At 38.9% G+C, this 27,880-nt stretch overlaps 2 protein-coding genes, 1 long non-coding RNA gene and 1 other non-coding gene across 11 annotated transcripts in view; 1 reads left to right on the top strand and 3 right to left on the bottom strand.

Moving 5' to 3' along the window:
* Positions 1-9: 9 nt before the first annotated feature.
* Positions 10-8,476, bottom strand: LOC130259376 (translation initiation factor IF-2-like). The gene is made up of 2 exons (XM_056503625.1): positions 6,176-8,476; positions 10-6,081 (listed from the first exon to the last, which is right to left on the bottom strand). Exon 1 carries the CDS (start codon positions 7,102-7,104, stop codon positions 6,277-6,279), a length of 828 nt encoding a protein of 275 aa, XP_056359600.1. The 5' UTR covers positions 7,105-8,476; the 3' UTR covers positions 10-6,081; positions 6,176-6,276.
* Positions 7,313-13,984, top strand: LOC130259377 (uncharacterized). Of its 2 annotated transcripts, none has more exons than XR_008841623.1 (3): positions 7,313-7,402; positions 10,491-10,573; positions 10,708-13,984. It is a non-coding gene; the product is annotated as an uncharacterized LOC130259377 (long non-coding RNA). The 2 variants fall into 2 exon arrangements; XR_008841624.1 differs by having other exon boundaries at positions 10,491-10,815; positions 11,375-13,984.
* TRNAT-CGU (transfer RNA threonine (anticodon CGU)) lies at positions 11,680-11,751 on the bottom strand. Its single transcript has one exon. It is a non-coding gene; the product is annotated as a tRNA-Thr (tRNA).
* A 2,057-nt stretch (positions 13,985-16,041) lies between the features above and the next one.
* MRTFB (myocardin related transcription factor B) overlaps positions 16,042-27,880 on the bottom strand; it is a 66,810-nt gene continuing 54,971 nt past the window's right edge. For 4 of the 7 annotated variants that reach the window (XM_056503619.1, XM_056503618.1, XM_056503621.1 and 1 more), the window contains 5 exons: positions 27,525-27,680; positions 25,001-25,159; positions 24,580-24,717; positions 23,121-23,181; positions 16,042-21,448 (listed from right to left, as the gene is read on the bottom strand). In XM_056503619.1, coding sequence (XP_056359594.1) covers positions 20,910-21,448; positions 23,121-23,181; positions 24,580-24,717; positions 25,001-25,159; positions 27,525-27,680 — 1,053 coding nt within the window. In that variant the 3' untranslated portion in view covers positions 16,042-20,909. The remainder of the gene's footprint in view (positions 21,449-23,120; positions 23,182-24,579; positions 24,718-25,000; positions 25,160-27,524; positions 27,681-27,880) is intronic. The other 3 variants (XM_056503623.1, XM_056503622.1, XM_056503624.1) reach the window with 1 other exon arrangement.

Genomic DNA, 27,880 nt, shown 5'->3' with positions numbered 1-27,880 from the left:
ACTAGTGAAAAACATTTTGCATGAAGCCCAGACAAAACAGGACAGTTTTTCTTCTTTCAACTCATCAAAAAAAAAAAAAAAAAAAAAAAAAAAACCAAGATAATCAGCATCAACTGTTGACTTGCATTTCTTATTTTTAAGGATTCTTCAGTGACAGAATGAACATTAGTTTATAGAAGAAAATTATACATAATAGAATTAGAATAGAACATCTTTCATTTTAAAGAAATTAAAAATATTTTCCAGTGAACTGTCTGGGCAGTTTTCCATACATAAAGAAGGACCATTCAGAGTAAAAATACAAAGCGGAATTCCAATTTAGTAGGCTAAATATGTATATCCATATTTATAAATATCCTTAGTAAAACAGGTAGCACATTTGAACTTTAAGTTATGCCCATTCAATTGGCATGCCAAATGAAAAGAAACTATTTTAAAACAATCCACACTGAATAGCACCTAACAGGCATATTCTTCACAGATTCTTGTAGCACAAAGCATAAAATATAACAATATTGTTGAAAAAAGCAATGCTCAATTCCTCACATTAATTAATATGATGTTCTGTGTAATACTTTTGCCCTTTCTTCATGCTAAAATTTGAAAAATTAACTAAATTATTTTCCCAGGTTCCAGAAATTTTAACATGATCTCCCCTGCATTTTTTATGGATGTAGATGCAGTGAATTCAGTGGAGATACTTCTGGCTTACAACAGCATCCAGGCACCTACTGACAGTGGTGTGTGTGCTTTGTGTGATTTGAAATAGGCCTTTAATTACAAAAGAAAGCTTTAATATAAACAGCAGCAGCATCAAAGCAAAAATCAAGATTTTGCTGACCATAAACCAGAAATTTTTAACAGCAGCAATGTGTAACAAATAGAAATGCTCTTTCAGTACAATTACTGCATTATTTTTCCTGATGCATGTGGGCCAGTCCTGAAACATCCTGAAGTTATTTTTCTCACCTTGTCCTGCAACCCTTTATACATGCCTTGTTGTAGATGATAGAACGCATTTTATATTTTTGGAGGAGTGTGTCTGTTCTGTTTTAATTCTTGCCCTGACCTACAAATTAAAAGCTTTACTTAAAAAATTATTCTCTAGATACTATTTTATATTGGTTCATATAGAAAGGCCATGATTGCAGTAAAAGGATTTGGACTCTCTGACTGAAGCTGAGAAACTTCAAATAGCAAAAACGCATCAATACTACTTTATACTGTTGAATTGTAGTCTCCCTCATTAACAGCTAAATTAGAACTAACAGTATTAACTGAAAAGATCAAAATAGTTTTGTTTAAAAGTTTTTCATATATATCAACTATACAAATATTCAGCATACTAGAAAATCACATAGGATTCAATTTTTAAGACTTCTTTTAAGCTCAGCTAGAAGCAGATATGCTTCAAACAAGAGAAGAAAAAAAAAACCTCTGGAGTCTGTCTGTAGAGAATTATGATTCCAATATTAAAAAAAAAGTTGGTAATTAAAGAGCCTTATATCCAACAGGGAATCAGAGATCAGGGGTAACTTTCTGGAACCAACTGCTAATGTGTAGTCCCATCAGCTACCTCACTAAGCCAGTTATCTCAGTAATGTGTGAGCTTTTATTTCTCTTGGTGTTATCTTTATTTACTCCATAGGTGTTGTAAGAAAAGTCCTGAAAAAATTTCCCAAGCTGATTAAGGCCTATCCATTCATACCTGAATACAGAATTGTTGCCCTTGCCCCCAAACATTGTAAAAAGGAACTATTTGGGCATTTTGACAACAGGCAAAACCCCCTGATTCTTTGTATCTTTTTCCCATGTTTATACCTTTACCAAATTTTACACGTTTGCACTGTTTGACTGAGAATAGCACATGGCATTGCAGTAAGGGATTACTGCAGTTATTAACTGATGTGCACTGTGAACTGAGCAAATGATGCTTTAAATTCTTCGATTTCACCAGAAGCTTCATAGTCTCAAGCCACATGGTCTGAACCACTTTTCTACCACATCTTGGACTACAGGTGCAGCTTCCAGGTGATAGCAGGGTTTCTCCCCTAATCTTTTAAACATATTTTAAAAAATGAACTTCTTTGTTTTGTTTTTGCTTCATAGGCTTCTAAATACAATTTCCAAGGCAGGTAAAACGATCTTTAGAGTGATGTCTTTGGAAAATATGCCTGAACATACTGGTTTGTGTTTGCATAGACTTTCCTTGTGGCATGAGGTCCAGGTTTGCCACAGGGAAGCAGTGCTGGTGTGTGACACTGCAGTAGGGAGCAAAGAACAAGGCAGAGTTTAAAAATCAGACCACGGGTGTCTGTGTGCCCTGGAAAAACTCTGGATAACTTCCTAAGAAAGGACAACTGATTCTGCAGCCTTTAATAAGGCAAAATGTTTAGCTGTTCCAGGTCATGAGTTTCCAAACTCGGGGTGGTTACCTCTCTCTCTCTTTTTCTGTGGCTGGATCAGAGGGGAGTCACAAAACTTTTCTGTTGCAAAACACAGGGTCAGGAGGTGTCAAAGGTTGAGGCCTTGCTTCAGAAAATGCAGGCCCCAGACCAGTCTCCAAACCATGCCACAGGATTCTGGGGGAGATCCTGATCTTTTCATTGCTTTCAATAAAATTTCAAAAATAAACAGATTAGGCCATTTGGTAATCCTCTGCTGATTCGCTGTGTTCATAAGCTGGTTTTTTAAAGGTTTGGTTAAAAACGCAGAAAAATATTTCTAAAATGTAGTTTTAAATTTATTCTAAATAGAAAGATAGCTAGTAGCACTTTCAATTTTATCAATTATAAATGCAATATATAGTTGGGGTTGATGTTTCTAAATATTATTCTTTCTATAATTAATGACACTCTTTATCTGAAAAAAATTAATTTTTATTACAAACATACCACCTACTTTTTATCTTCTGTAAATTTCTTTTTTCATCTCAAATAGCAAGACAGACTGATCCCAGGTATTTAATTATTAATGCTCTGGATACACAGTGCACTTCAGGAGCCTCAGCTCTGAGGCCAGCACCCCAAGCTGCACGCAAAACTGCTGGGAAAATCAGTGTGAGGGAAAGAAACCAAATTTTTATAACACAGATGTTTAGGAAATATATCACTGTTTTGTCTAATCATCATTAATTTAAATAATACATACAAAATGAACATACATTTAAAGTTTAAAATATATGCATGATACCTATAGCAGCAGAAAATTGTCTATTCTACTGCACTCCAAAGGCAAACAGGAGCTCTTTCTCTAAGCTTATTGATGGGAAAAATGTGAATAAAAATATTGGATGAGGAAGGCCTACAGAAGCATAACTGTGTTCTTTAACACTGCTCATTAATAATTTAAATAGTGTATTAATTATATAGCTAGGTTATTGGTGCTAGAAGGAATGCAAGTGAATTTTATATATCCTCAGTAGAGAGCCAGCTAGATACTATTTTAAAAAATAATCTAAAAATAGCTGATTAACAAAGTGTGATACATAAAGCACATCTTACTGGAAGTAGCTGTACAAAATTATATTTTAATTTAAGAGCTTTAAAGTAACAGCTGCTAAGAAGCAACTGTGGTATTTCAGCAGAGCAGAGCTGATCTTTGCTGATGTTTGGATAGAAGTGTTTCTCTTTTCCCTTAAAGCAAGATCGTCACACTGATCCACTTTCTCATGTCTGATTCACTGCTCTTACATTCTCAGAATACTAGAGAAGAAATGACAGGAAATAAACCAATCCAAATCTGACAGCTAGGAAGACTGGACAGGTCTGGAACATATTCACAAACAAAGTACTAATATACTGTATTATAGTCAAAAATAAAATATTTCTATAGTTAATTTTTCAATTAATGGGCTTATGAAAATTTAACTTTTCATAAATGCTGCTTCTGAACAGTATTATTTAATGAAAAATAGTAGCTAAAAGAGCATATTTGCACCAGAGTTCTGACCTAAGCTCCTCCAAATCAGATTTCTGTCTTAAATAAGTGATGAATTTGTTGCACTGAGGTTTAGATGCATCCTATTTCACTTGTGTTGCAATTATATTGCTATAAAATATAAAATGTGAGAATTCTATAGAAAAATCTTGATAATTCATCCTGAAATTAATTTGCATAAATGTACAGATCCTGCATACAGTCATATGATAAATCACATGCCAACAACTTTGCTTTAAGAGTGTGTCACTGTCTCACTTCAGCTGAATTTCCAGGCCTTTTTGAAATACTCAAATTGATTCAGTCTGTGTAGGTCAACACTTAAAATTAACTTGACTGCAATGACAATGTGACCACAATGCAAATGTCTGGATGTTTATGAGTAGCTTAAGTAGATTAGCTGGCCTTAAACGTCAAAACTATGACAGACATGTTTACACCAACTGAAAGGATGCTCCTGCATGTATGTTTTGTGAATATGCTATATATGTGAAACAATGTATAAATTATATTTTGTGAGTGTCATGTGTTCATTCAGTGTTAAATATCTGTGCAGTATATTATTTGGAACACTTTCTATAATTCCATGAGGAAAGTACAGCTATGTAACTTTTAAGTAAAAATAATACTTCAATTCTTTAGGATATTGATACCAAAATGTAAATAGTAACGTGAACTTAAACAGCTCTACCAAGCTCAGGTTTACACTGCCTTACAATAATATATTCCACAGCTTTTACCAGTACAAAAATTAGCAGTCTTTAAACTGAATCATAGATAAAGACCATACACATGGAGACACACACAGACACACATAAAGAAACAGCTCGTTCAAGAGATACATTACCACTGAATGCTTTGTGAGCAAAAAATTAATGAGGCGGAGATTGACAAGACAAATGCTACCAGTGTTTAAAAGATTTTATCAATGTTTAAAAAAACTCTCTTTTTTAAGGACGGTCTTTTCTCCCAATTCACCTGTATTGCATGACCACCCTTTGAAAGGTGACTTTTTCTTCAGCTTTTGCTGGCTTTTTATGAGAAAAACACCACCAACAGTTAAAAAGCTTTTATGTTTAACTTTCAGAATTATTATATTTTTTATCCACTTTTTATTGCTGAAGACAACATTAAAGTTAGAGCGTAACTATTTATTTAAAGTGTATAATAGCCCTTTACTAAGTGCAACAGTAGTTTACTACTAAGTTTACTGTCCAGTGTAAGAGCCATAATGTGCTGTTTTCTTTTGCAGAACAAAGTGACCACCAAAAGCGGGACTTTGTGGGCCAGTTGGATAAAACATAAGCTCATCTCGCCCCCAAAACCCCGACTCTGGAACCACAGCCTTCCAAGATTCAATTTGTAAGTAAAGTATCTTTGTAAGATATGCCAAATCAACAGTCATTGCTTCTAGAGTGGGTAACTTTCAGACTAATCAAAAGAGAACGTTGTAGCCCAGTTGCAATACACCCTCCTTCACTTTCTCGACAGCAGGAATTGCTTACAGGTTGACTTTACTAAAACTTTATGATCTATTTATCAAGCAGGTAAGAAGTACCTTTTCTAAGTGCCTATAAAATGACACAGAGTAACAGTTATTAGACCCAGCACCCAAAATATCTATTAAGATTTCTTCTCAAAGTATGTAAGTTATTATTTATCTGTTTCGCTGTATTTCAGACTAAAGTTGACACATTATAGACGAATATCTGTCATTATTCTAAATTTGTTATTTGTACAATTAACTAGAAATTACTTTCATTTGAAAACAGGTCTCTTCATACTAACAATGATAGTTTCAAGTATTCAGATCTACATCATCATCTTACTACCTTCAATATTATGTTTCATAAGATCTTGTTTCAAAGATGAGAGGAAAATCATAAATTCACGGACAAAAGGAACATATATTTTAAATCTTCACTTTATAATTCCAATAGAGCTTCTAAATAATATCCATGTTAAAATAATTATAGTTTACACTTGGATGGCTGAAGTAGGTTAATGCTGTCAGTTACTTTAAAAGAAACTAATTATTGTCCTTGAAAAGCCACTATTACATTCATTCTGCTTTTGATAATCAAAACGCGGAGCCGAAGAATGCTGTCCTAGCTGAACTGCTTTATAATCACCAAATACATCCTGAAAGGAAAACGTAGAGAAGCTGATGGAAATTCTCGCTGAGTAGAAATGTTTAAATAATTTCTCTTTCTACAGACCGTACAATTTAACTGACTTATTTATGGCTGTGATGATTTAGGAGATTTTTCTGGCCATGCTTTCACACGAGCTGATCAGACGGTGCGCATCGACACCCCTCCGCACGCGCATTTGTAGTTATTTGTGCCTGGCGAAAGTCGCCGCAGAAGGCACGCGGAGGCAGCGGGACGGGAGCTGTGGCGGGCATCGCGGGGAGCGGCTCCGCGGGGAGCGGCACCTGTGGCTCCCGAGGGTGCCGGCACGGCCGCGAACCGCCCCTTCCCAACGGGGCGCGGCGGGCCCCGCGCCCCGCCCGGCGCGCCCCCTCCGCGGCCTGCGGCAGGTGGGCGCGGGGCCGCGCCGGGAGCTGCCCGGGGCCGCGCTCCCGGCGATGCGCGGCCCCGCGGCGCCGCCGCTCCCGGGGCGCCTTTCCGCGGCCGCGCCCGCACGCCCCGGTGCCCGCCCGCCGCGCAGCCGCCCCATCCCCGCGCAGGGCGCGGCCCCGGCTGCCCGCGGAAGGGGGCGCGGGGCGGCGGCCGCACCTGCGGCCTCGGCGGGGACGTCGCGGGGCCGCGCTGCTCCCCGCGGGCGGGCGGCGCGGAGCGGGGGCGCGGAGGGAGAGCGCAACTCACCACTTGTCAGTGCCCGCGGCGGTGCCCCCGCGAGCCGGGAATGCGAACGGATCAGCGCCCGCAGGGAGCGGGGATCCCGAGCACAGGGAGCTTCTCGCCGGGCAGGTCCCCGTTCTTGAAAGGAGACAGCCCTCCGGTCCTCGCTCCGAGCCGGCTCCTTCCGTTGGCAAAATCCTGACTCATTACATAAAAAGATCACCCTGCCAGGCGCCCTGAAACATTTCTTCATCACGGTCACGCCACAAGCTAAACAAGAGGCCACATCAAGGGGAGGGGGAGAGGGGGAAGCGGAGGGGGAAAAAAAAATCCAGAGGGTTTTTTTTTTCTCTTTCATTTAGATCTTCTTCCTTGAAAAAAGGGGGGGAAGAAAAGTGCAGGGCGGCAAAAAGGAAAAAAAAAAAAAAAAAAAAAAAAGAGCAGCCGTCAAGAAAAAAAAACAACTAGAGAAGATTCACTCGTTGCCACAAAGACACCTCTCCCCTTCCCACTCCTTCTCCATGCTCATTCCTCCAACAGTGCTACAAAGACGTGCAGTCTGCTCCGGGAGTTGTGAGCCCGAGCTGTGAGCTCCTCAACTCCGCGGGGGCCGTGCCAGGAGACTCGGGGCGCACAGTCCTCGGAGAGGAGGTGTGGTGAGTCCAAGACCGTCCGAAAATTATTTTTTTCCTAGAAACTACCACCAAATATAGTAACAGGGAAGGGGTATTCCTAGAAATTCGGGAGACGTCAGAAAGGGAAGATTTGTGAAATTCAGCTTCACTTCCTGCAGAGGGCTCCTAGCACAGGGATAAAAAAAAAAAAAGGCAATAAAGTGCTTTTTATGCTTCTCTGATCAGATAATGGTTAAAAAAAAAAGAATGGTAAAACACTTAACTCACATTTCTCTGATAAAATCTAGTAGTTTCATATGGGAAGAATGCTAATCAGTAACCTCCTTTCCTCATTTTCTACTAATGTTTATTAGATGTCTATCTCCTGTATTTATTTTCTCCACATCCTCATATCAGACCTATGCACGCAGCAAATAAAAGGAATATGCATACGAGTGAAAAATGGGCCAAATGATGACCCTCCCACATCACAGAAACACTGAGTGTTTGTGTGTTATTTTAAACAGGCTTTGCTGTTTGCCTCTTTCATGCTACACTGATGTGAATAATTCATGGCCCCACAGTAGATGTGTGCAATATTGTTACTCGCATGAATTGGGATTGTAGGTTGGCTTTTATTTAAGGGCTTCAACACTGAGTACTGCTGAGCACTATCAGTCCCCATGGACTTAATGGTATCTTAGGCTCTTAATTAATTCAGTTCAGCAATTCACAGGATCAGGCCCTAACCAACGCACGCAGACTCGCACGCTGTCAGGAGCCACATTTTTCATCATGTGTCTCCTATATCTGTGTTTGCTTTGTGCTAGTGTCTAACATCCAATCCGTCCTGACTCATATCTTCTTCAAAAACACCATTTGATACGTTTCATGGGAAGCAGAATTGAATGTTTGCAAAGCAGAGATGAATGAAGATGTTATTATATGCTGTTAATTATATAAAGATGTCAGTGCATATGTTATAAAGAAGCATTATTTATCCAGGAATAGCAAAGGTTGCTATAAAAACCACAAAGCCAGCTTTTGGTGGAAGATATTAGATTTCAATGTATGCAACTCTTGCAGGTTAATTGGATTTCCTTAATGAAATTCCTGTCAGCCTTGGGTTTGTTCTTTGAATTTCATTATGACTTGCAGAGTCTTCTCTGCCCCCAAATCAGATGCAATAAAAACATTGGAGTTGGCTTCACTTCAGTGTTTTATGAACACTCACATTTAATCAAAACTTGGTTACAGACACCTTGTCAGTCTGCAGTTTTGAAGGGGAATTAGCAGAGTTCTCCTGACGCTCCAGAGTGTGCTTTGACTCCTGAGTATGTTCTAACTGTTATTGCAGTGCTCAGTAAACAATTGTGTCAAAATACAGACCCAGGTTTCACCAGCATGCACCCACAGTGCCTGGTTAGACATAGATTTACTTTAAGTAATCTCCAGGAATTCAAAACAGCTCTAGTTAATTGCAAAAGGCCTTTTTAATCTGGCTGGCTTACTTACGGCACACTGCTCCACTCTGCCTGTCACTCTCATTTCCTGAGTGAAAAAGTGAATGGCAGCTTCAAGCTTACGATCTTTTAATGATGAAAATAAATGGATGTGCTGTCCTCTGTTGGTCATACTGGTTGTCACAAGTAAAATTCAATTAAAAAGGCAGCAAGACGCTGTTAGAGTGACAAAAAAAGAATACAAAACTAAATTAAATTTGCTTCACCTTCTGCTTCGCCAATAACACTGCACAGTGTAAGGGATTTTTTTATTTTGTTTTTAATTATGCAGTGATAGAAACGGATTATATGGAGAGAACTCATTTCATGTGACTGTAGTACAGATTCTGCCCTGGGATTCCCTGGCCCCCAGCTTCTGGTTCACCCTCTGTGCCCGGTGTGTGGGTGCCGCAGGGAGCTGCAGGCGCCAGGGCTGCAGCGGCTGCAGCACTGCCAGGTGCGGGGCGAGAGAGCCAGTTTGGGGTTTCAATTTCACATCCCATGGGCTGCTCTGGGTGCAGGGCCGTGTGTGCCAGTCCGTGCTCAGTGTGGTGACCTGTGTGGTGTGGTGCCATGGCAGCTGGGCAGCCTCTCGGGGCACAGTGGCAATGGCAGCCTGGCCTTTGCTTGGGTGTGTGATGCACATTCCTGCTTGGCCTCTGCCAGGTCCCCGTGAGCCCTGCTGTGTGGAAATGCCCTGCTCTGAGCACTGCTGCTAAGCCTCACCAGCTGCTCAGTTCTAGAAGAATATGTAGCATCTGCAGAGGTTTGGGGCAATTGTAGCAAGGATAATTAGAGGTGTAGAAAACCTGGCCTGAAAGGGGAGATTTTTAAATTTGGGCATTGTGTTGTCTAAAAAGAAGAAAGCTGAAGGCAAATAGAGCAACATTTTCAAAAAAAGTTTAACATCAGATAAATGAATCCACTGTGGCAGTAGACCCATGTGATATGTCAGTTATTTCTACCTATTAACTGCTGCTGGACTTACTGTTTCTGGGCTATACAAGTTTCTCCTAGGCTGTGACTGCACAGATAGTTTTCTAATTACAAAATTAATTTCAAGTAAATAGCCGCAAGACATGTCTTAAAATATTACTTAGGAACATTGTTATCACACTAATAGTTTAGCAATATTATCCAACAAAATGTAAGTTCTGTCTGCAAACTGTGGAAAACCAGACTCTGAGTTACCTGATTTCTGTGTCATCTAACACAGACTCACAGGCCTCAAACCATCTTTAAGTGGGTGAGACACAGCCATAGCTCTTGTGCATACCTGGCTTTGTCCTATAAATATACTATTTCTAAAAAACAGGCAAAAATTTATGAAAACTTTACTCATCAGTGGCAAGGTGCCTTATTTCCACCCTCCCTGAGAGGCTTATCCCTGAGTCTGAGTAAATAGAAAGCAGTATCCATCAGATATGTGTTTTGTCCTCGAGTTTGATTTTTGCATTTAGTTTTTACAATCCTCCTATGAAAGTAGTTTCAGGGACATGGATGTGCCTCACTGTCCTTTGTATCCATAGTAAAAATATCTAAGAATATTTACAAAATCCAGTGTAAATAGTTAAGGACATTTATTTCTGTTCATACAACAAATGTACAGTTTATATTCCTGACAACAGTGGTGCAGAATATGAGAGGAAGATGTGACAGGAAGAGAACAAAATCGATTGTGTGGACACAGTGGTCAGTAAAATTTCAAATGGTAAGTAAATATCAAACATGAATCAATAAAGATTTCTTCAGTTAGTAATTCTGTTCCTATTTACACTGTTAGGATGGGTTTAAGTGCTATCAACCCTTAACTGTGTGTGTGTGTCTGGTGCCTGATCCCATCAGTGTCATCGAGTTGGAGCTCCTGGCCAATGCAGTCCTGCTGGATCAGCTGTGTCTGAGGCACACAGTGCCTTTGTTTCACCTGGAGAAGAGCAGCACTGCTGGGCTGATGTGAGCATAACCACTGCACCCTTTCCTTACCCATTTCCGGTGTTACAGGGAGTTTTTTTCTATTAAAAATTAGAAAATGTAAATTACACACTAATCAGATTGCAAATAATCCTTTTAAGCGCTTAGTGATACAGATGAAGAAACCTCATGGTTTACTAATCAAAAGACAGAACCAAATTAATAAATACTTAATTACGTGGTGGCAGGGTGGGGGTGATCCAGTGAAAGGGATGTGGGGAATGATCTTGATGGCTGCAGTCTCTGTAGAAGGCTCTCTTCAAACAAGAGTTTGAAGGAACTGGAGAATCTCTTTAAACAAGACCCTGCAGAGGCTCCTCGTGCTCCTCCCTGGAATGACTCCATGTTAAAGTGAACACCAGCACTTGCTTAAAGGGTGCTGTGTAGAAAAGGTGTGTGACACGACTTCAAATCGACCTCAGCAGTCACCTTGGCCTTTCACGTTTCAAACTACTTTTTGTTTCTTCAGGCTGAGCTGAGGGTCTCTTGAAAACAGGATTAGGATCCAAAAAAACGAAGAAAATCGTTTCTGTTGCTGCAGATGCGAGGAGGGCGGTGGTGCAGCTGCTGAGGCACGGAGCAGGTAACCGAGGTGAAAGCACGGTATCGGCCAGAACCGTTTGCTGCGGCAGAGAAGACGCCGCCGCCGTTGAGACACCCTCGGCCGGGTACCTGCCTGGGGCCAGCGGCTCCGCCGTTACGGGGTGCGCTAGGCGGCCGGAGCCCTGCGGAGCGGGGGTACAGGACCCGGCGCTCCGCAGAGGGACCCGGCTGCAGCCGCCGGGCCGGGGCTCCGCCTTCCCCTAAAAATTAAGGGGAGAGCTTCCCCCAGCGCGGTTCCAACCCAGGCACGGACGGGGTTCGAACCCGTGATCTTCGGTTTACGAGACCGACGCCTTACCACTTGGCCACCGCGCCTGCGTTAAGGAGTCCTCCCAACGCCTTTCTATCGCTGGCGCCACTCCCGCGCACCCGCCCACAGCCCGCCCTCGCGCGCGCCTGCGCCGCCACCTGCCGGGGGCGCGCGGCCCTGAGGCGTTGAGGGCGCGGCGGGGGCTGAGGGGAGGAGCGGGAGGGAGGGACCGGAACTGCCGCTGCTCCCGGGCTTCTTCTGGCTCCGCTCCGGGACCCGGCTTTCCTTTTATCTCCCTGTCTCTCACGCACCCTCCTGCTCTCGGAGCTGACAGGAGCCTCCCCTCCGGCTGCGGAGGCGTTCTGAGGGCAGTGCCCTCTGCCCGTGTGGGCCCCGGGGCTGTGAGGATGCGGTGCCCGGAGATGGCACTCGAGGGGCCACAACAGTTTAGAGAGGGGGGAAAAAAGCGGGATTAAAACTTTCCTCCTCCGAGAAGAGAAGCAGGAGTGCAAAACGTTGGGATAATTAAATGGTAAATACTAAATTAAACACACTTGCTGCCTGGTAGCTGTTCCCTGAAAAAACTCAGTGTTGTGAAACGCAGAAAAGATACTTTCTAGGTATTTTTGAGACTGGGTCTCCTAGATTTTTTGTCCTGAAAACAAGTGGGACCTGAAAACAAAGCTTTTAGTTTTAATTTAATCTTCATTGTGGAGGTCTGTTTCAATTCTCCATGAAACTGTTACTTGACGTCCAAGTTTTATTTTCCTTTTGGTGTGGTTTTGGTTTCCTTGTGGAAGAAGCATGTGAAAGTAAAAACTTTGTAAAGTTTAAGATCAGAGTTACTGATTCGGTAGTGCTGTAATGCAGGTGCATTAAAAGGTTGATACAGAACCAAAATAGTTTGGCTTGGAAGAGACCTCCAAAGGTCCTCTAGTTGAACCACCCTGCAGTGAGCAGGGAAATAATTACATATCCTTTTGGGATGTTCTTTGAACTCTCGTCATGGAAAGTCATGCTTGATGCCTTGAATGTGTGAAAAAAAATTAGTTCTTTAAAAGTTCATAATTTGTTAATTTGTCTGTAAAACTCTATGCCTGCTCGTATTTAAACAGAGTGATTGGAATTACCTTGACCTGCAGTGAAAAGTTTTTAATTTAAATTACCTTACTGGATAGTCAGCCCTTGTTAAGCGTGTTCGCCTCTACCTTGGAAAAGCTGCCCCAAAAGTGACATAATTTTCCAGTCCCTAGGGGCATAACTGATGGCCTGGCCAATCCTAATGCTTACTGGAATTTATCTGCTAGTCTTGTTCATCAAATGCCCTCTTCAGCACTATGGAAAGCAAGGAAGTGAGAATAGCACTGTTGTGTTCTGCTTTTGTCTTGTCAGTATAATCACTGCAGCATTTCCAAGTGTGATGGTGTGTAGGAGTGGATGCTGCCTCCCTCAGCTCTCATACCTGTAATGTTTGTGAGCAGGTTGACCTCAGCGAGCCCCTGGCTGAAGGAGTTACTCTTAGTATTACCAAGCTGGCAGCAGGAAGAAGTTCAGTTTTAATCAATCATGTTTGATTGATGATATGCCATTTCTGGCCTACTTGCTTATTACAAAATACGCTCTTTTATGTGCCATACTTGCTAATTGTAATTTGCCATCACAGTTTCTGTGCAGCTCACATCTGTGTTTACTGATGTTTTTGGATCCTTGTGAGCTGAGAGGCAATTCTGAGGTGAGTGCGACGGCTGTTTGATTTGTTGGTGGAATTCTTATAGATTTTATGTCTTCAAATACATTAATTTAATAAATGTATTTGCTTGACAATGGGAATAGTATTTAATGGTAAATCAACTTCTATTTATCAAGTTCTTCCTTATGGAGAAACGGAAACTTCAGTTTTAATTCATAAAGATCTTCTAACTAGATTAAGAGGAAATACTTGATTTGGTTTAAAAAATTTGTCAACTCTCTGAGCCTAACTTCCTTAGTGTGTCTGGAGAAACTGTTTCTGTCTAAACAAAGTGCTGTTTAATGGTGAGCTGATTTATTGCAATAGTTTTTATAATTAAAGAAGTTAACTTCATTTTAAGAAGTGTAATTGCCCATTCAATGTCCGGATACTTTTGTTTGGAAATGTCTTTTATGCTGGCCCTCACCCTTGTTTGAGCTCAGTGTGAATGTGAAAGCCCTTCCTCCATGCTGAATCCTCCTCGTGCTTTAAGGGCTGTTCTCTTCTGACACACGAGCTTCTTTTAAACACAACATGGCTTCTCAAAAGGGAAGTCTGAGAGGACTCTATTGCTGAAAAGATACTGTCAGAGATTTTGTTGGATGGAGAAATAATCACCAGTTGTTTTTTTTCTTTCTTTCCTTAGCCTCACACATATGAGATGGAGGTGTTGCTTTAGGAGAGGCTTTGATGTCTGTTTTCATGTGCAAAATCAGGCCTTTCAACACATTCCCCAACTCTTCTAAGATACAGGGGAACAATCCTATTTCTGTAGATTTGGTGCAATAGCGTTTTATAAAGACTTGCTATGGGATGCTGAGGAGCTGGAATGCTCCTCAGTTGCAGTTACTTGAGCTTTGACTTTGTCTTAGCTGTATGAAAGAATGTTTCTCTTCACTATTTTAGCTTCTAATCCACGGCACTTGTCTTGGAGAGGTTCTAGAATGGCGCAGTAGATGGAAGTGGCCTTGCTGTCCTTTTTCTGCAGAGAAGACTGGAGACTCAACTTCAGGTAATTTTTTTACATGAAGAGAAGTATTTATCTTAGAGTTTCTCATAACATATATGGATAAACATTTGAATGAAAAAAACCCAAGTCCTGGCTGCTGGCTCTCAGAAGCTCTAATTTATTACTTTGATTTTGTGTTAGGAATGTCTTGGTTAGGTTGCAGACTATACTTTGAAGGTGTGGGGAAATCCGTGTGACTTCTTTGCCACCAAAGAAACATCTCCTACTTGAGACAGTAAGAACTCTAAGAAATATGTCCCTGTAGCAACATCTGTGCAATAAAAAACAAGCTAATAGGCAGGAGAAAATGGCATTGAATGTGGTAAAGACAAATGTGCTGATGGCCATCTGTAGAGCATGTATGAATAAATTGAGTGAATATTGAAAATCAAGGTTTAGCCTGCGGAAAAAGTTCACTCAGCATAATCCTAAGTTTTATCAAGCCTTGTTTTGTGTTTACATCAAATAGTAATATGAACACAGCTTGTGAAGGAAGGTTATGTGTTCATATTCTTTGTCACTGCAAAACAATCAAACCCCCAGACTATCAGCTGGCATCAAAACAAGTGCTTTATCTCTGGTATACTCTAGCTATAATGCACAAATACATGGTCAAAAAGTGCTGCACTTGTTTTGCAATCCTTGTGTTTGTTGCGTGATATCTAAGGTAAGTTTGTGACACATAGAGCCTACAAAATTTTACAATGGTTAAAGTTCACAGAGAAAAGGTATTTCATTAAATTTACAGTGTTAATTAGTAATTTTGTATTTTGTTCAGTTTTACTTAATTAGTACTTTATAGGGTTTTTAATATTTGGCCAAGTTCTGATGTCATCAATGTAGAACAGACTTTAATGAGGAAAGGATGGGTTAGTACAGGACTGCCTTCACAGGGGGAAGTATAACAGTAAATACTTAAATGAAACAGATGTAAGAAGCTTGCAAAAACAGCTTATAGCTTATTCTCCTGAAGAAATGCATTCAGGTGTTCTAGAAGCAGAGCAGAATGCAAACTGAAAATACAAAATCTCACAACCCAACACATCTTGAAAGCCTTGGAGGAATTTGGGAAAGTCATGTATTAAAATGCATTACAAGAGGTTTATAGTGAGAGGACAAAGGGGATTAGCTGCAAACTGGAAGAGAGTAGGTTTATGTAGAGTATTAGAAGTTCTTTACTGTGAGGGTGCTGAGATACTGTAATGAGTAACCCAGAGAAGCTCTGGCTGCCCCATCCCTGGCAGTGTCCAAGGCTAGGTTGGACAGGGCTTGGAGCAGCCTGGGACAGTGGAAGGTGTCTGCCCATGGCAAGGAACAAGATGAGCTTTAAGATCCCTTCCACCCAGGCCATTCTGTGAGTAAATGACTCTATAAAAAAAAATTGTTAAAAAACCCGAAAGTCCAAACCTAAACTCTGAGGGTTCAGGAAGTCTCTGTTCTTACAGATTTTGGCTCTGATTTTGAAGACAAAACGTAGTTCTTTTGGAGTTTGTCTAAATGCAGAGTTCATTCTTACTCCTTTTTGTCAGAAAGGTACTTGGAACATAAGGCACATGTTTCAGACTCATAGAAGTCAGAATAATATTTTCACTTTTAAGTAGTAACCATGGACAAATGAACAGTTTTCCTTTTTTATTTGAGACACTTAGCAAAAATGCTGAAATATCAAACATTTCCTCAGTAGCTACAATATTGCCACTATGTACAAAATATTTGATAAATGTAGTACACATATAAAAATACAGTATGCATTACATATATACAGTACAATGTGCAAAACATATGGCATTCAAACATATGGAATTGATTTCAGGGGTGCAAACAGCAAATACAAAGGCATCATGGTTTCTTCTAGAAAGGCAAATACATAAACTGACGCCCTGATTGCCATAATTTGCATTTAGTAAAGTAGTGCTTAAATGAAGAGGGCCCCAGAGACAGGTGTTCATCTTCTTATTTTCACAAAATGAGATGCTAAGACATAATTATGACTAGGAAAGTAAGAAGAGAAACACCTACTAGGGTTAGCGTTATTTCTACTGCAAGCAGTACTGTGAAGAAAATCCTAGCTGGAAAAAAAGCCTGTGCTATTACTTACTACAAACTTCTCAAACAACAAAAACAAATCTGTACTGTTAAACATCAAAAACAGCTTTGAAAATATCTACATCCGTAATTTTAAAAAAGTATGGGGAACATTTTGGGGGACTTACTTTCCTATGTTTTAAAATACAAAGTGCCTCCTTTGGCAATATAAATGGCAATGCTTTGGTTCCTATTTAAACTTTTATATTATTATAATTTATTTTAGGCTGTCTTTTGAATATCTGAGCTGTATATTTTTATAAAAATAGTATGATTATATAGTTATTAACCATTCCCTGCTTTTTTCTTTGAGAATTTGCTCTCATAGCTAGAATGGCTTTTTTTTGGCTAGATTTCTACAAATACATTTATGAACTTTTAACTTAAAAACACTTTATATTCAGTATTGGACACTACAAAATGATGTAGGTGTCTCTTTTTTGCACTTTATTCCTAACAAACTAGTATAAAAGGAATATTTGAGATTATTTCAGGTTTTAATGGATACTCTTTATTGGCCATGTATATACTTCATGTAACTCAATTCCACGGATCTCACATGAAATACCTTCTGGGGTATGGTCTAGAAGTCACTGAAAATTGATTTAATAGACCACAATACGAAGAGTTTCAACAGAACATTTACTAGAGATAAGTGGAAGATTTTTTTTTCCAGTTTTAATAGTTTGCTTTAAGTTTATAATACACTTAAGATGCCATCCAAATAATAATTGTTTACATCGGTGAGCTTTCCTGTGTTTTGATTACATAATGCCCTTCCAGTTCAATGTATCCTGTAATTGCAGTTTCTCTGCCTTGAAAATAGTTCAGCAGCTTGTACTTGGGTTCTGGTTCTAGTGCCTACACTTTTGAGGCACCTGAATGTTTGAGATTATGTTACAGAAAAGTTTAATATTGACACTTCTGTTTGGATCACCTTCTTCTCTGAACACGACTCCTGTTGGTGGAATTTAGAAATACCTGGGAAATAAATGTCAGTATTAAGTAGTAATTATTTCTAAATGCTGTGGCCTCAGCTTTTTAAAGCTGACCTGATTTTGGAGATCTGCAAGCCCACATTTCCGAATTACACTTCAAATTTCTGTAGAGAACAACTGCCATAAATTAATTTTATTGTCACAGAGAGTATGACAATGCTTTTTAACTATTTCTAATATTAAACAAAATTTTGCCTGTAAACCTCCTTGCTGTTACTGATGCTGAGTGGCACTAAAAATGCCTAACAAATTCCATTTCTCTACTGAACACAGGATATGACTCCTCTTGAGTAACTTGAGCCTTGTAAAACTAGTCTGAGCTCTCTCTGTCTAGATGTGTAAACAAGCAACTTTTGATTTTCACACTGATTAAAACGTATTCTTAATTACTTTGAAGGACCCACTAACACCACATTTGATAGGATGCATTCTCTTAGTATACTGCAGCCATTTAAAAGGCAAATTTAGTGCCAGTGCATTCCTTTGCAACTGTTCTCTTAAATGAGAAAGATTCAGTTCCATGCAGTCAAACTGCAGTCATGATTCAATTTCTAAGATGTATTGTATTTGTGCTACAAAAATTTTCGTGTAAAACATGCACACACAAAAATCTAAGCAAAACCTATTTCTGCCATAAACAGGCATATACAACTATGGCAAACATATCACATTTCAGAACAAAGTCTAAAGCAAACCATTTTATATAAGGTTTAATACACAATTCTGAAATGTACAGAAAAGTAATCACACATTCCCTACACTAGAATATTTGTACTTCAGAAACTAAAATGATCCCTTAATTTATTTTTTTTTTCAAACAGACGTTCAGAGCAGAAAGCTATACCGTACTGATAATAAGACATCTCAACTGTTTGGGTTTATTTCTGCACAAAGATTCCTATGGATCAATTAACATTCTACACTGCCAATAAGGGTAATTTTGTAGCAAGATGACGTTGCTAGTTTCAAGCTCTATTTACATGCACATCAAAAAATGACAGTACAGTTGCTCTAGGTTAATTTGTCCTCTAAAAATTAATTTACTTGCCTCTCATTTAATCAGGAGGCAGGGTCAAAAAGGGATAACTCTAACCACACATATATTGTATGATGTCTGGTGTATCACACATAATAAACTGACAGTACTGCAGAACACTAAATTTCATTCAGAGTTGTTCCTATCAGACCAAGAGTCCTTAATTCTTATTCTCCTAACAGCCGAGGGCACTTCATATCTGAGTATTAGCTCCCAAAACAGGATGATAAACAGGAATGCAAAAAGTTGAATGATAAGTGTTCACTGTTACTGAAAAATCCTATACCATCAAAGCTTAAGGCAGACAGTCCACATATAATATTGTACTCAAGTATTGTAGGCACAGCAAGAAGGAATAAGGAATTATGTCTTTTCAACTGTGTGTAGTAAAAATCTCCAAAGATTGTTTTCTTGCACTTTGTTTCATATTACAGTAATTCTTGGCCAGTAAAACCAGTGAAGATATGTAATGATTTAAAGTGCTGTAATTGATATGATGCAAACATATGGTATCAGTTCAAACCCTGAATCAATGATATAATCCATTATTTTATTTGAAGTGAATGGAATTCTGTTGTATCAGTAAACATTTGCATTATATCTGGAGATGCAAATTTTTAGTTAATTCCATAACATTGTCTGACAAAAGTATTTGTTTGATGTTAACATGATTGTGTTGTTTTTTCTTCTTGAAAAATGTGATTAAGGTTGCCAAGTGGATAACAGCTACTTACTGTTTTCAGTATTTCTTTGATACATACAATTATTCTAAGAAGGTCAAAGCTTCGGGGCATTTTTTCATTCAATCTAACAAAACTTTATTTTCGAAACTTGTTGGTGAGGAAAGAACCATGAAATGAGATCCGTTTTCAGATTAGAAAACGTACAATATTTTGCTAGTTCAGGAAACAGGGAGTGTTTCCTTTTATCTTAATTTAGGAACTCCCTAATAGGAAATTCCAATTTTGTGTTTAATCATCAGCCTCTGTCATCTCTTTAACATTTAACAGCTATTACCTGAGAGACAACCATAGAATGTAAAAGTATATTAGTTCTACTTGAATTTTTTTCTAACTGCTTTCATAATAGACTCTGAAAACAAAACCAAGGGCTTTAAAACAAAAAATAATATTCACGTGCTGTGCTGTGAGGTAAGAGCTTAATTTTTGCTATTCTCTGTTTCAGATATGCAATATGCCTTCTTATCACAAACAGTACATTCTGATCTGGTGTTTAGGATTCTCACTGAGCAGCTTTCCTGATGTTATGTAGTGGCAGACAAAGCTGTTCAACAGACTAAGTATTCATTAAGAAATGATGCTTGTCCTGTCAGCACTGTCCTCTGCAACTTTATCTCATCCTACAAACATCTTTTATTGAGGGCATTGGGACTATTCTTGCATAGATGCTTGCAGGATTGTAGTGTACAACACTATTAATTAAACTTTTCTACTTCCTCGAACTTTAATATGCTGAGATACTGGATTCAATGATCTAACAAATATCCTCAAACACAAAGTAAAATAGGATATTTACTTCCATTATAGTAATCTCTTGTTTGAAGACCACTGTGTTCCCCTCTGTTCACAAAAATAAGCTATATAAAGTTAAAAGAGTATACAAATAACTGTCTCATATACACATTAAAACTTAGCTATTAAATCCAGAGCATTGCTATAGAAAATTCAGTGTTCTCAATATTACCTGGCATAGCTACAGTGGATTTCTTGCAGTTACACTTAATATCCCTTTGGATGCAGTTAAATTCCTCCCTCATGATTAAATAATGGGGGAAGTGTTTTAAAATTCACAAAAGCAAAATATAAAAACAACTTGAACAAATTAAGAAACTAGATATATGAAATTTCACTGAACCAGCCAGTGCTTCTACTTGCCTTTGCCCTCACAATTTAGTTCTGAACCTGGCTCAGGCTTTCCACAGGAACAATGAAGTGCAGTGATACCTCCCCTCCCCCAGACATTTGCTCACTGGGTCAATACAGAGAACTGACATTTCACTCTAAGTTTAGTCATGTTGTGTTGCTCGTTTAGCATTACAAAGTCAAAGACATAACTTCTTTCTTAAATATCTGTGATACATTTTCCTTGGGGTACTTTTAATCACGAAGTACAATCATCCTTTCTTGACTTGTGAAATACAGCTTTCAGAGGGCCCTGATCTGCATTACTGATAGATGCATAAAGTGATTCACTCTTGTAAACTTGAAAATCTATAAGGAATTAGCTTCAAGCATATGTTCTTCCAAACATTACTGTCTTAATTTATGTTAACTGCAATCAGAATGGTATAATAATGGACCTCTGCTGTAATGAGACTTGCAAGTTGTGTTCTTATTGGCTATAGTTTAATCCCAGTGCAACTGTAGATCCTGTGGATCTAGAAAGTCAGTGGAAAACACGCTGGGGGCAGCAGAACTGAGAGGGGTGAGTCCAGATGAGGAGCTGGGCATTGTAATGTCCAGCCATTCCATATTGTCCAAATTTGTATCGGGAAGGTCAAGAGACAGACAAGAATTATTAGTAGTAAACTGTGGATCAGATGTTTCCATGGGTGAATGAGAGTGATCTAAAATGCTGGAGTGATTAAGCAGATCATTCTGGAGGTCTTCAATTAAAGAAAATGACTCTCTGTCCTCATTACTGCTTGTCAGTTGAGGAATTTCATTACCTGATGGTAAAGTTCCATCCAAGAGGGCTTCAAGTTGGTTTTCCAAACTTATAGACAAGCTGGTTGTTGGTTCTAAAGACACAGGAGGAGGGGCCATTTGGATCTGCGGAGGTGGACGGGATATCACTGTGTTCACTGGCATTGTAGTGATGTTGGCTGTTACTGGTCTCATTTTAGATATGGGAGATGGTTCTTCTTTTATTGGAAGGGAAATCTCTGTAATAAAAAAACCCCACTATTGAATTAAAAAAGATAATGACGTAATATCCTCATGCTTATAACTTCCAACTGTTTTTTGCCCACTTCAGGATGTATCCACAGTGAATTAAGTGCAGTAACAGTTACTTTGCTGCTCCACTCACACTAACATACATCAGACTCTGGCAAGGCCTCCATAAATAACAGAGTATTTTTAAAAAGTCCCAGAATTCTGCTTTCAGTGATAGCTCAGCCAATTAGTTAGTATGAGTCTTGATGAAAAAAAGAACCTATTTCTAGATTAACCTCCTTCATGTTTACAGTTCTTCTCATTAACTGGAATAATAATGAAACCAACACATTTCCTTGTCTACAGAAGAATACCCAAACCAGTTTTCCATTTCATCCATTTAGTACTGTCCACATTGGTCAATTAAGAGTCCATGAGATGAACTGATGTGATTAAGAAGCATTTATTCCCAATTCTAGAATCTAAAACTACACTTCTGTCAAGAAATTCCATGTAAGATAGTGGCAGTAACAATAAAGGGAAACAAAGCATAAGTTCCAATTTATTCTTAGACATGAATGAAGTCCAAAAATAAGACAAAAAAATATGCAAATAAATCCTCTAGCATAAGTGATGTTCCTAGAAGCAAAATTATATCTGAAAATATATTTTGTGCTGGTTTTCCAAGCAAAAACCCACATCCTTCTCACCCTCCTGAAGTACATTACTAAACTAAACATTTTTCAGTGCAGAGCTTACTTACATTAAGTGCAACAGCCCTGAATGCTTTGTTTTTTTCATAAAGATGATTATTAATGTAGCTTGAGCTGTTGATTACACAATTTGCTTATCTCAGTCTACTCACATTTTCTGCAGGTAACCTTGCAATTTGCTTTGAAAAAGAAAAAAAAGTACTCCAATGTTTGGAGTATGGCTGAAGTATTTCATCAGCCTAGAACCAGTCCCTCTGCCCTGGCGTTCACTCCTGTCAAGATCCTTACACGACAACAGTTACAAACTATTCCATTAATTACTTGGCACCACAACATTTCCCAATATTGTAACAGCTTCTTAGTCTACTAAGCCTAATTATGGCTGAAAGCCTTTCTTTTATTGCTCAGCTACTCTGTTTATTACTTTAGTTATTTCAGTGCCTTTCTGATAGCTCCATTATTTTAACTGACAAAAAGTTATTATTCATTAATGTCTCTATGTAGTTCATGCACACATTTCCCAGTATGTATCTTGATGTTTATAGTTGGTAACACATGCTTATATATAATGAAATTTTACTATCAACATGCTTTAACTCTTACCTTATTCTATTCTTTGTGTAATTTCAATAAACATGTTATGGACTTGCTCAACTCTTCCAATTTTGATAAAGTTTGTCTGTGCTAACCTAAGGTGTTATTTTAATCATTCGAATGCTATAGAGATTATTGTAAAGGTCTCCCTGACCTAATCTGCAAGCATTGCAGTTCTGCAGCAGGCTGACTGTATGTGTTTTGGTGAATGTTTTCTTTAATAAGGAATTAAGCAAACTTTCAGAAATTTACCTTCATTCAGGCTGGATAGCTTCTAACTTCTGTTCCTAAAAGAATTCTCATTTGATTACAGCAATGAGTTTTTATTACCAAGTTTTAAATTTCTACATGACAGAGCTGTCAATGAGCTTACCTCCACTCTTGATGAGAATATCAAAAAGATCGTCCATCTGCTGACTGTGTGCACTGGAAATCTGTAATGCAGGAAAACGGGGTCATTCTCTTTCATGTGGTATTTCTTCCTATGCTTATTGTTCCTAGTTTCTCTCAAGAGTATGCAAGTACTAACCTATGATAAAGACTTAAAAGCTTCCTATGAAATTGTCTGTCTAGAAAACAGATGCTTTGGAGAGACATTTGCAGTCTCTGTGGTTGGTTTCAGTACAAAGGAATAGGGAAAAAGCATGACAAAGACTTCATGAAGGCAACCTAGGAGAGAGGTGCAGGAAACCAGGGATCAGGAGAGTTACTGACCCCATTTTATACCAGGGTAATAATAACTGCAGCACTTTGGGGTTGCAAACCCTGCTCTACTGTCTCTCAGAGATCACCTGTGAATGGCCATTGTGTAAGATGCATTTTATCAGGTATCTTTGGGTTTTCTTCCCAATTTGTAGATTTATGTTTTTATTTCTTAAAGAGGGGGTGAGCTTTCAGGAGCTGTTTATCTCCGTTTCAAACAGCCATCCCCTAAATAACTGAACCTTAAGCAAAAGGTAACAAAATCCTCACAAACCCACTCATTCAAAAACAATTTTAGAAAAAGTGGAGACTTTCATGAAGGTCTGAAGAAGTGTTTTAAACCATTGCTTATACTCCAGGGATGGGAAGTGATTTGTCCTCAGGAGGTCTAATGGGGAGGCCTTGGCTGACTGGTAGTGATGGAGTGACCTAAGACAACCTGTGTGCCCTCACTGTGGGGATGTCCTGCACATGCCAAGGACACAGGAAAGGGCTTTAGACACCAGTAGCTGTGCCTGAGATGTGTCACCACAAAAACTCAACCAGCACTCGGGGCTACAAGGTTTTATCTTTTGGGATAGTTCTGCAACGCACGAAATTAGGAATACTCATTGGTTTTTGTTTCCTCTGGATACAAAGGAACTTTTACCCTTATCAAGGTAAACTGGCAAAGCACTGCACAGGATTATTCACCAAGATCACTCAATACAGACTTTTCAAGCAAGCACCTATGGTCATGTTTGCCTGTGTGCAAACACATTCACACACATTCTCCTCAAGTGTACTCACTTTGGAAAATACAAACACCTTTCCCCTCTTAAGTGTGTGCTTTTGGTATCACACATTCTCAAAACAAGTAATTTGAAGGCTAGTTACTGTTAGTAGCAATAGCAGCATTATCCCAATTAGATGTATCACCAACTGGGAACTGTAAGACTTATTTACATATATGCTGCTTTAATAAAGGAATAATGAAACAGGAGTCCTGTAGTTAAACACAGTTATGAAACTAGTAGCAGGGTATGTTAGAAAAACTTGACACAAAATGAAACAAAAAACCTAAAACAAGCAATAGTTTTGGTAATTATAGAGAAAAGCTCTGTTTTTAACAGACTAAAGAAAGCAAGTACCTCACGCTGTGATGGCTGAATATTGCGGGTCTGTTTTATGGCCTCTTCGTAGCGAGGAGGATCTTTTGTCTTGGACATTGTGCTGTTGAAGAGAGGTTGCTGAACAATGTAAGGCTGGGCTTGAGACGGGGACCCAGGCTGCATGAAATAACAAAATAATGACTTGACAATGTGATTTAGTGAATTCAGGATGTATCAAGCTCTACAGATGATTCTATTTTTGTCACATCAATCTATGTATTAGTGTAATCAGAGGGATAAAAAGTTTCTTTCTCCCTTTCTCACACATATGCACATATAAGCATTATTAAAATCTACAAAACATTCTTCCTGAAGTGTACTGCCATATGTAAATAGTCACATTTTATAAGAATAATAATACAAACCTGAACTTTATGGAAGATTGTTGGCATATCCTTACCTTGTTGAGAGCAGCAGGTCCATTCTGGACAGAGGGGACCTGATTACCACCAGGGTGAATGTTAGAATTTGATGTTTTATTAATAAAAGATTGTGAAGGTGTTGAAACTGGTGCAGTCTGATAGGAAAATACTGCATTTGATGTGGCAGGTGGAAAAACCTGAAAAGGATTAACAGATCAGTCTTAGATTGTGGGGTTTTTACTTTTAAAAAAGGTTGCACTGGATAAATTACATTAATGAAATATAAGACCTTTTTTCCTAAAGTATTTCCTTGCTTAAATTCCCTACTAAGTGACTGTTATTTATACTGATTTTTCATTTCAGTGGAATAATTTCCAAATACAGAATAGTTAAGTTTCTGAAAGAAACTCTGTGCTCTGACATACTTTCATTCATCACTAATTACTAAAAACATTTTCCTGCAATTTTCCAGGAAGCATGAAGAAAGTGTATGGACCTGTTCAATAGCATATCCATTATTTCCCCACCTAGTGGACAGTCAATAATATGAGCTTATTTCTGACCTGATACAAACTGTACACATATCCACACTTGTGCTCTCTTGCTGGATTTAAGACAGAATGGTTTGTCTGTGCCATATAATTCTAATTGTTTTGGAAAGTAACTACAGGTATCTATGAGGACTGAGGGAGAGGCAAAAGAAAAAACTGATGAACACAGGTATCAACTATAAGTTTGGTTACTAGTGTATTAAACTTTTTATTTCTTCAACTGGTAGTCCACATAATCATTGCAAATGATTCCCAGCAGTATTTTGCTTCTCATGCTTTTGAGTTAAAGGAGATGAAGAGAAGCTATGAGTGCATCAGCACATAAGGCTGTTTTAAATTCAGTATTACTTCCAAATACTTTTATGACAAAGGTGACAGATCTTAGATCATGTATGGAGAGAGGTCTAATGCTGAATACGTGAGGGGTGTCCTGATCTGTTGTATCACATCAATATTTTCTTTCTGATGTAAAAACCAGTGCAATAGCAGGCTGCAAACTCTGCTGGGAAGTGTGGCCTTCATGACAACTGATCTAAATAGTGGGGAGGACCAGAAGGTCAGGTACAGATCTTGGTTATGTCCTGCAAACATTTCAATGAACTTGGAGGCAGCAATGGCAGCAAGCTGCCAGTCTGTGGCACAAGTACATGCCTCAGAATGACTGGAAATTTTCTCTAGAGGACCTGTTGAATTAACAAGGTAAGATCAGTCCCTCACCAAATCACAGAGAACCTGCATGAAATCTACTTTTAGGATACATGTCAGTTTTGACTTCTGGAGGATAACCTCAATGTCCATGAAATTAAAACAAATTAACAAGCAGTCTGAAGAGTATTGATATTCCTTTAGCAGTGTTCCCCTTTATTAGCCAGCTCTCTAGAGAATGGCAAAGCACAGTCATACAACTTCTAATGTAAGTTCTTATCTGGAACAGAGCCCAAACAGAGGCAGATAAGGTGACACTGCTCAGGTACAATCCCCAAATCACAGCAGAACATGGGGTTCATGATGCACACTTTTGTAAACTGAAATAAGAACTTTGAAGGCTGAGATATAACAGTTACTTAATATACTATAAAAATTACTCTCTTCATCTTAGACTTTAAGTTGTTTCTGAATTATCTGTCCCTAGGAGCAGGCTGAAAAACCTTGTTGTCCTAAATAATAGAAGCCCTACAGTCAATAGCAATAGCAATACTGATAAGGATGCAATAAAGGTCCAAAACTAATCTCCACATTCTTAATAATAGAGGTAAGTCTGGAAGAGGCCCAGAAAAGAAAACCTTTTCTTTTGTGATGACTGGTGCTGATGGGTTGATATCAGTTCCCATATGAATATGACTGGAGTGGCAGTCACAACTGTACATCCAGTGCTGAGGAACATCTGTTGGAATGGGACATTACAGAGCTGATTGTTTTTGGTAGAGAGGAAGAGAAGGATCCCTCTGAATCATACCCTGCATTCTTTAGGAAGAGGTATGGTAGGATTTTGACTCACTGGAATTACTATCCAGGATCTGAGTCCATAGCTTTCTTCATAAGGAGGGATGAAGTCAACAAGGAAAATAAGAAAACCAAAATTAACTTCTATAAAAGAATGAATCTCTGAAGTCATAGGTAAAAGCTTTCTCTTAAAGTACTGCCTATGAGAATCTCCCATTTAGAGCCAGTGGCAAATAAGAGAAATTGACTGGAATATACCTGGTACACGCCATTTGTGCCAAGCGTGAGGAAGGATGTAGTAAGAGTCATGCCCTAAGTGTACCATTAAGATAAAAAGTCTTTAGACAGTGTATTTATTTGGAACTGAAAAATAAAGTCCTGCATGGACTAAAATTTTGGAAAGAGAAGGAGTTAGAAGTCTGTTGTATCACACAGAAAAACATGGTACAGATGTTAGGTGACTTGATCATTTGTATATAACACAGATGACACATAAAAGATTCTAAAAGCACTGTCTAGAACTAGACTATAGAACTATTTATCTTAATTTTTATTGCTATCCACAAACCTTTCTGATTTGTTGAGTCTGACCAAGTGCATGCTGCGTGATGGTATTTTGTTTTGATTGTGGAGTATGCATCTGAGGTGCTGTCTGCACCAGGCCAGAAGAAGAAATAGGAGCAGGTATTTGTGATGGGGTCTGTATTCCAGCTTGTGATTGAGCCTAAAGGATGAAGATAAAATAATTGAATTATTTGTATCTCACGGTAAATTGCATCATGTAGAAATCTATTGCACACCTTATGCAAAATAGCAGGAACATGTATTCTGGGAGGGATAAGTGTGAACTGTACAGGAAACCAAACTGTTACTTTGTTGGTACTGGGGAGTTCCCAGCTAAAAGGTAAAGTTTATTCTGCCAGC

Source organism: Oenanthe melanoleuca, chromosome 14 (assembly GCF_029582105.1).
Source record: "Oenanthe melanoleuca isolate GR-GAL-2019-014 chromosome 14, OMel1.0, whole genome shotgun sequence".
Classification (NCBI taxonomy): domain Eukaryota; kingdom Metazoa; phylum Chordata; class Aves; order Passeriformes; family Muscicapidae; genus Oenanthe; species Oenanthe melanoleuca.
The sequence above is the reverse complement of the archived record's forward strand: the minus strand, read 5'-3'. Positions and strand labels throughout refer to the sequence as shown.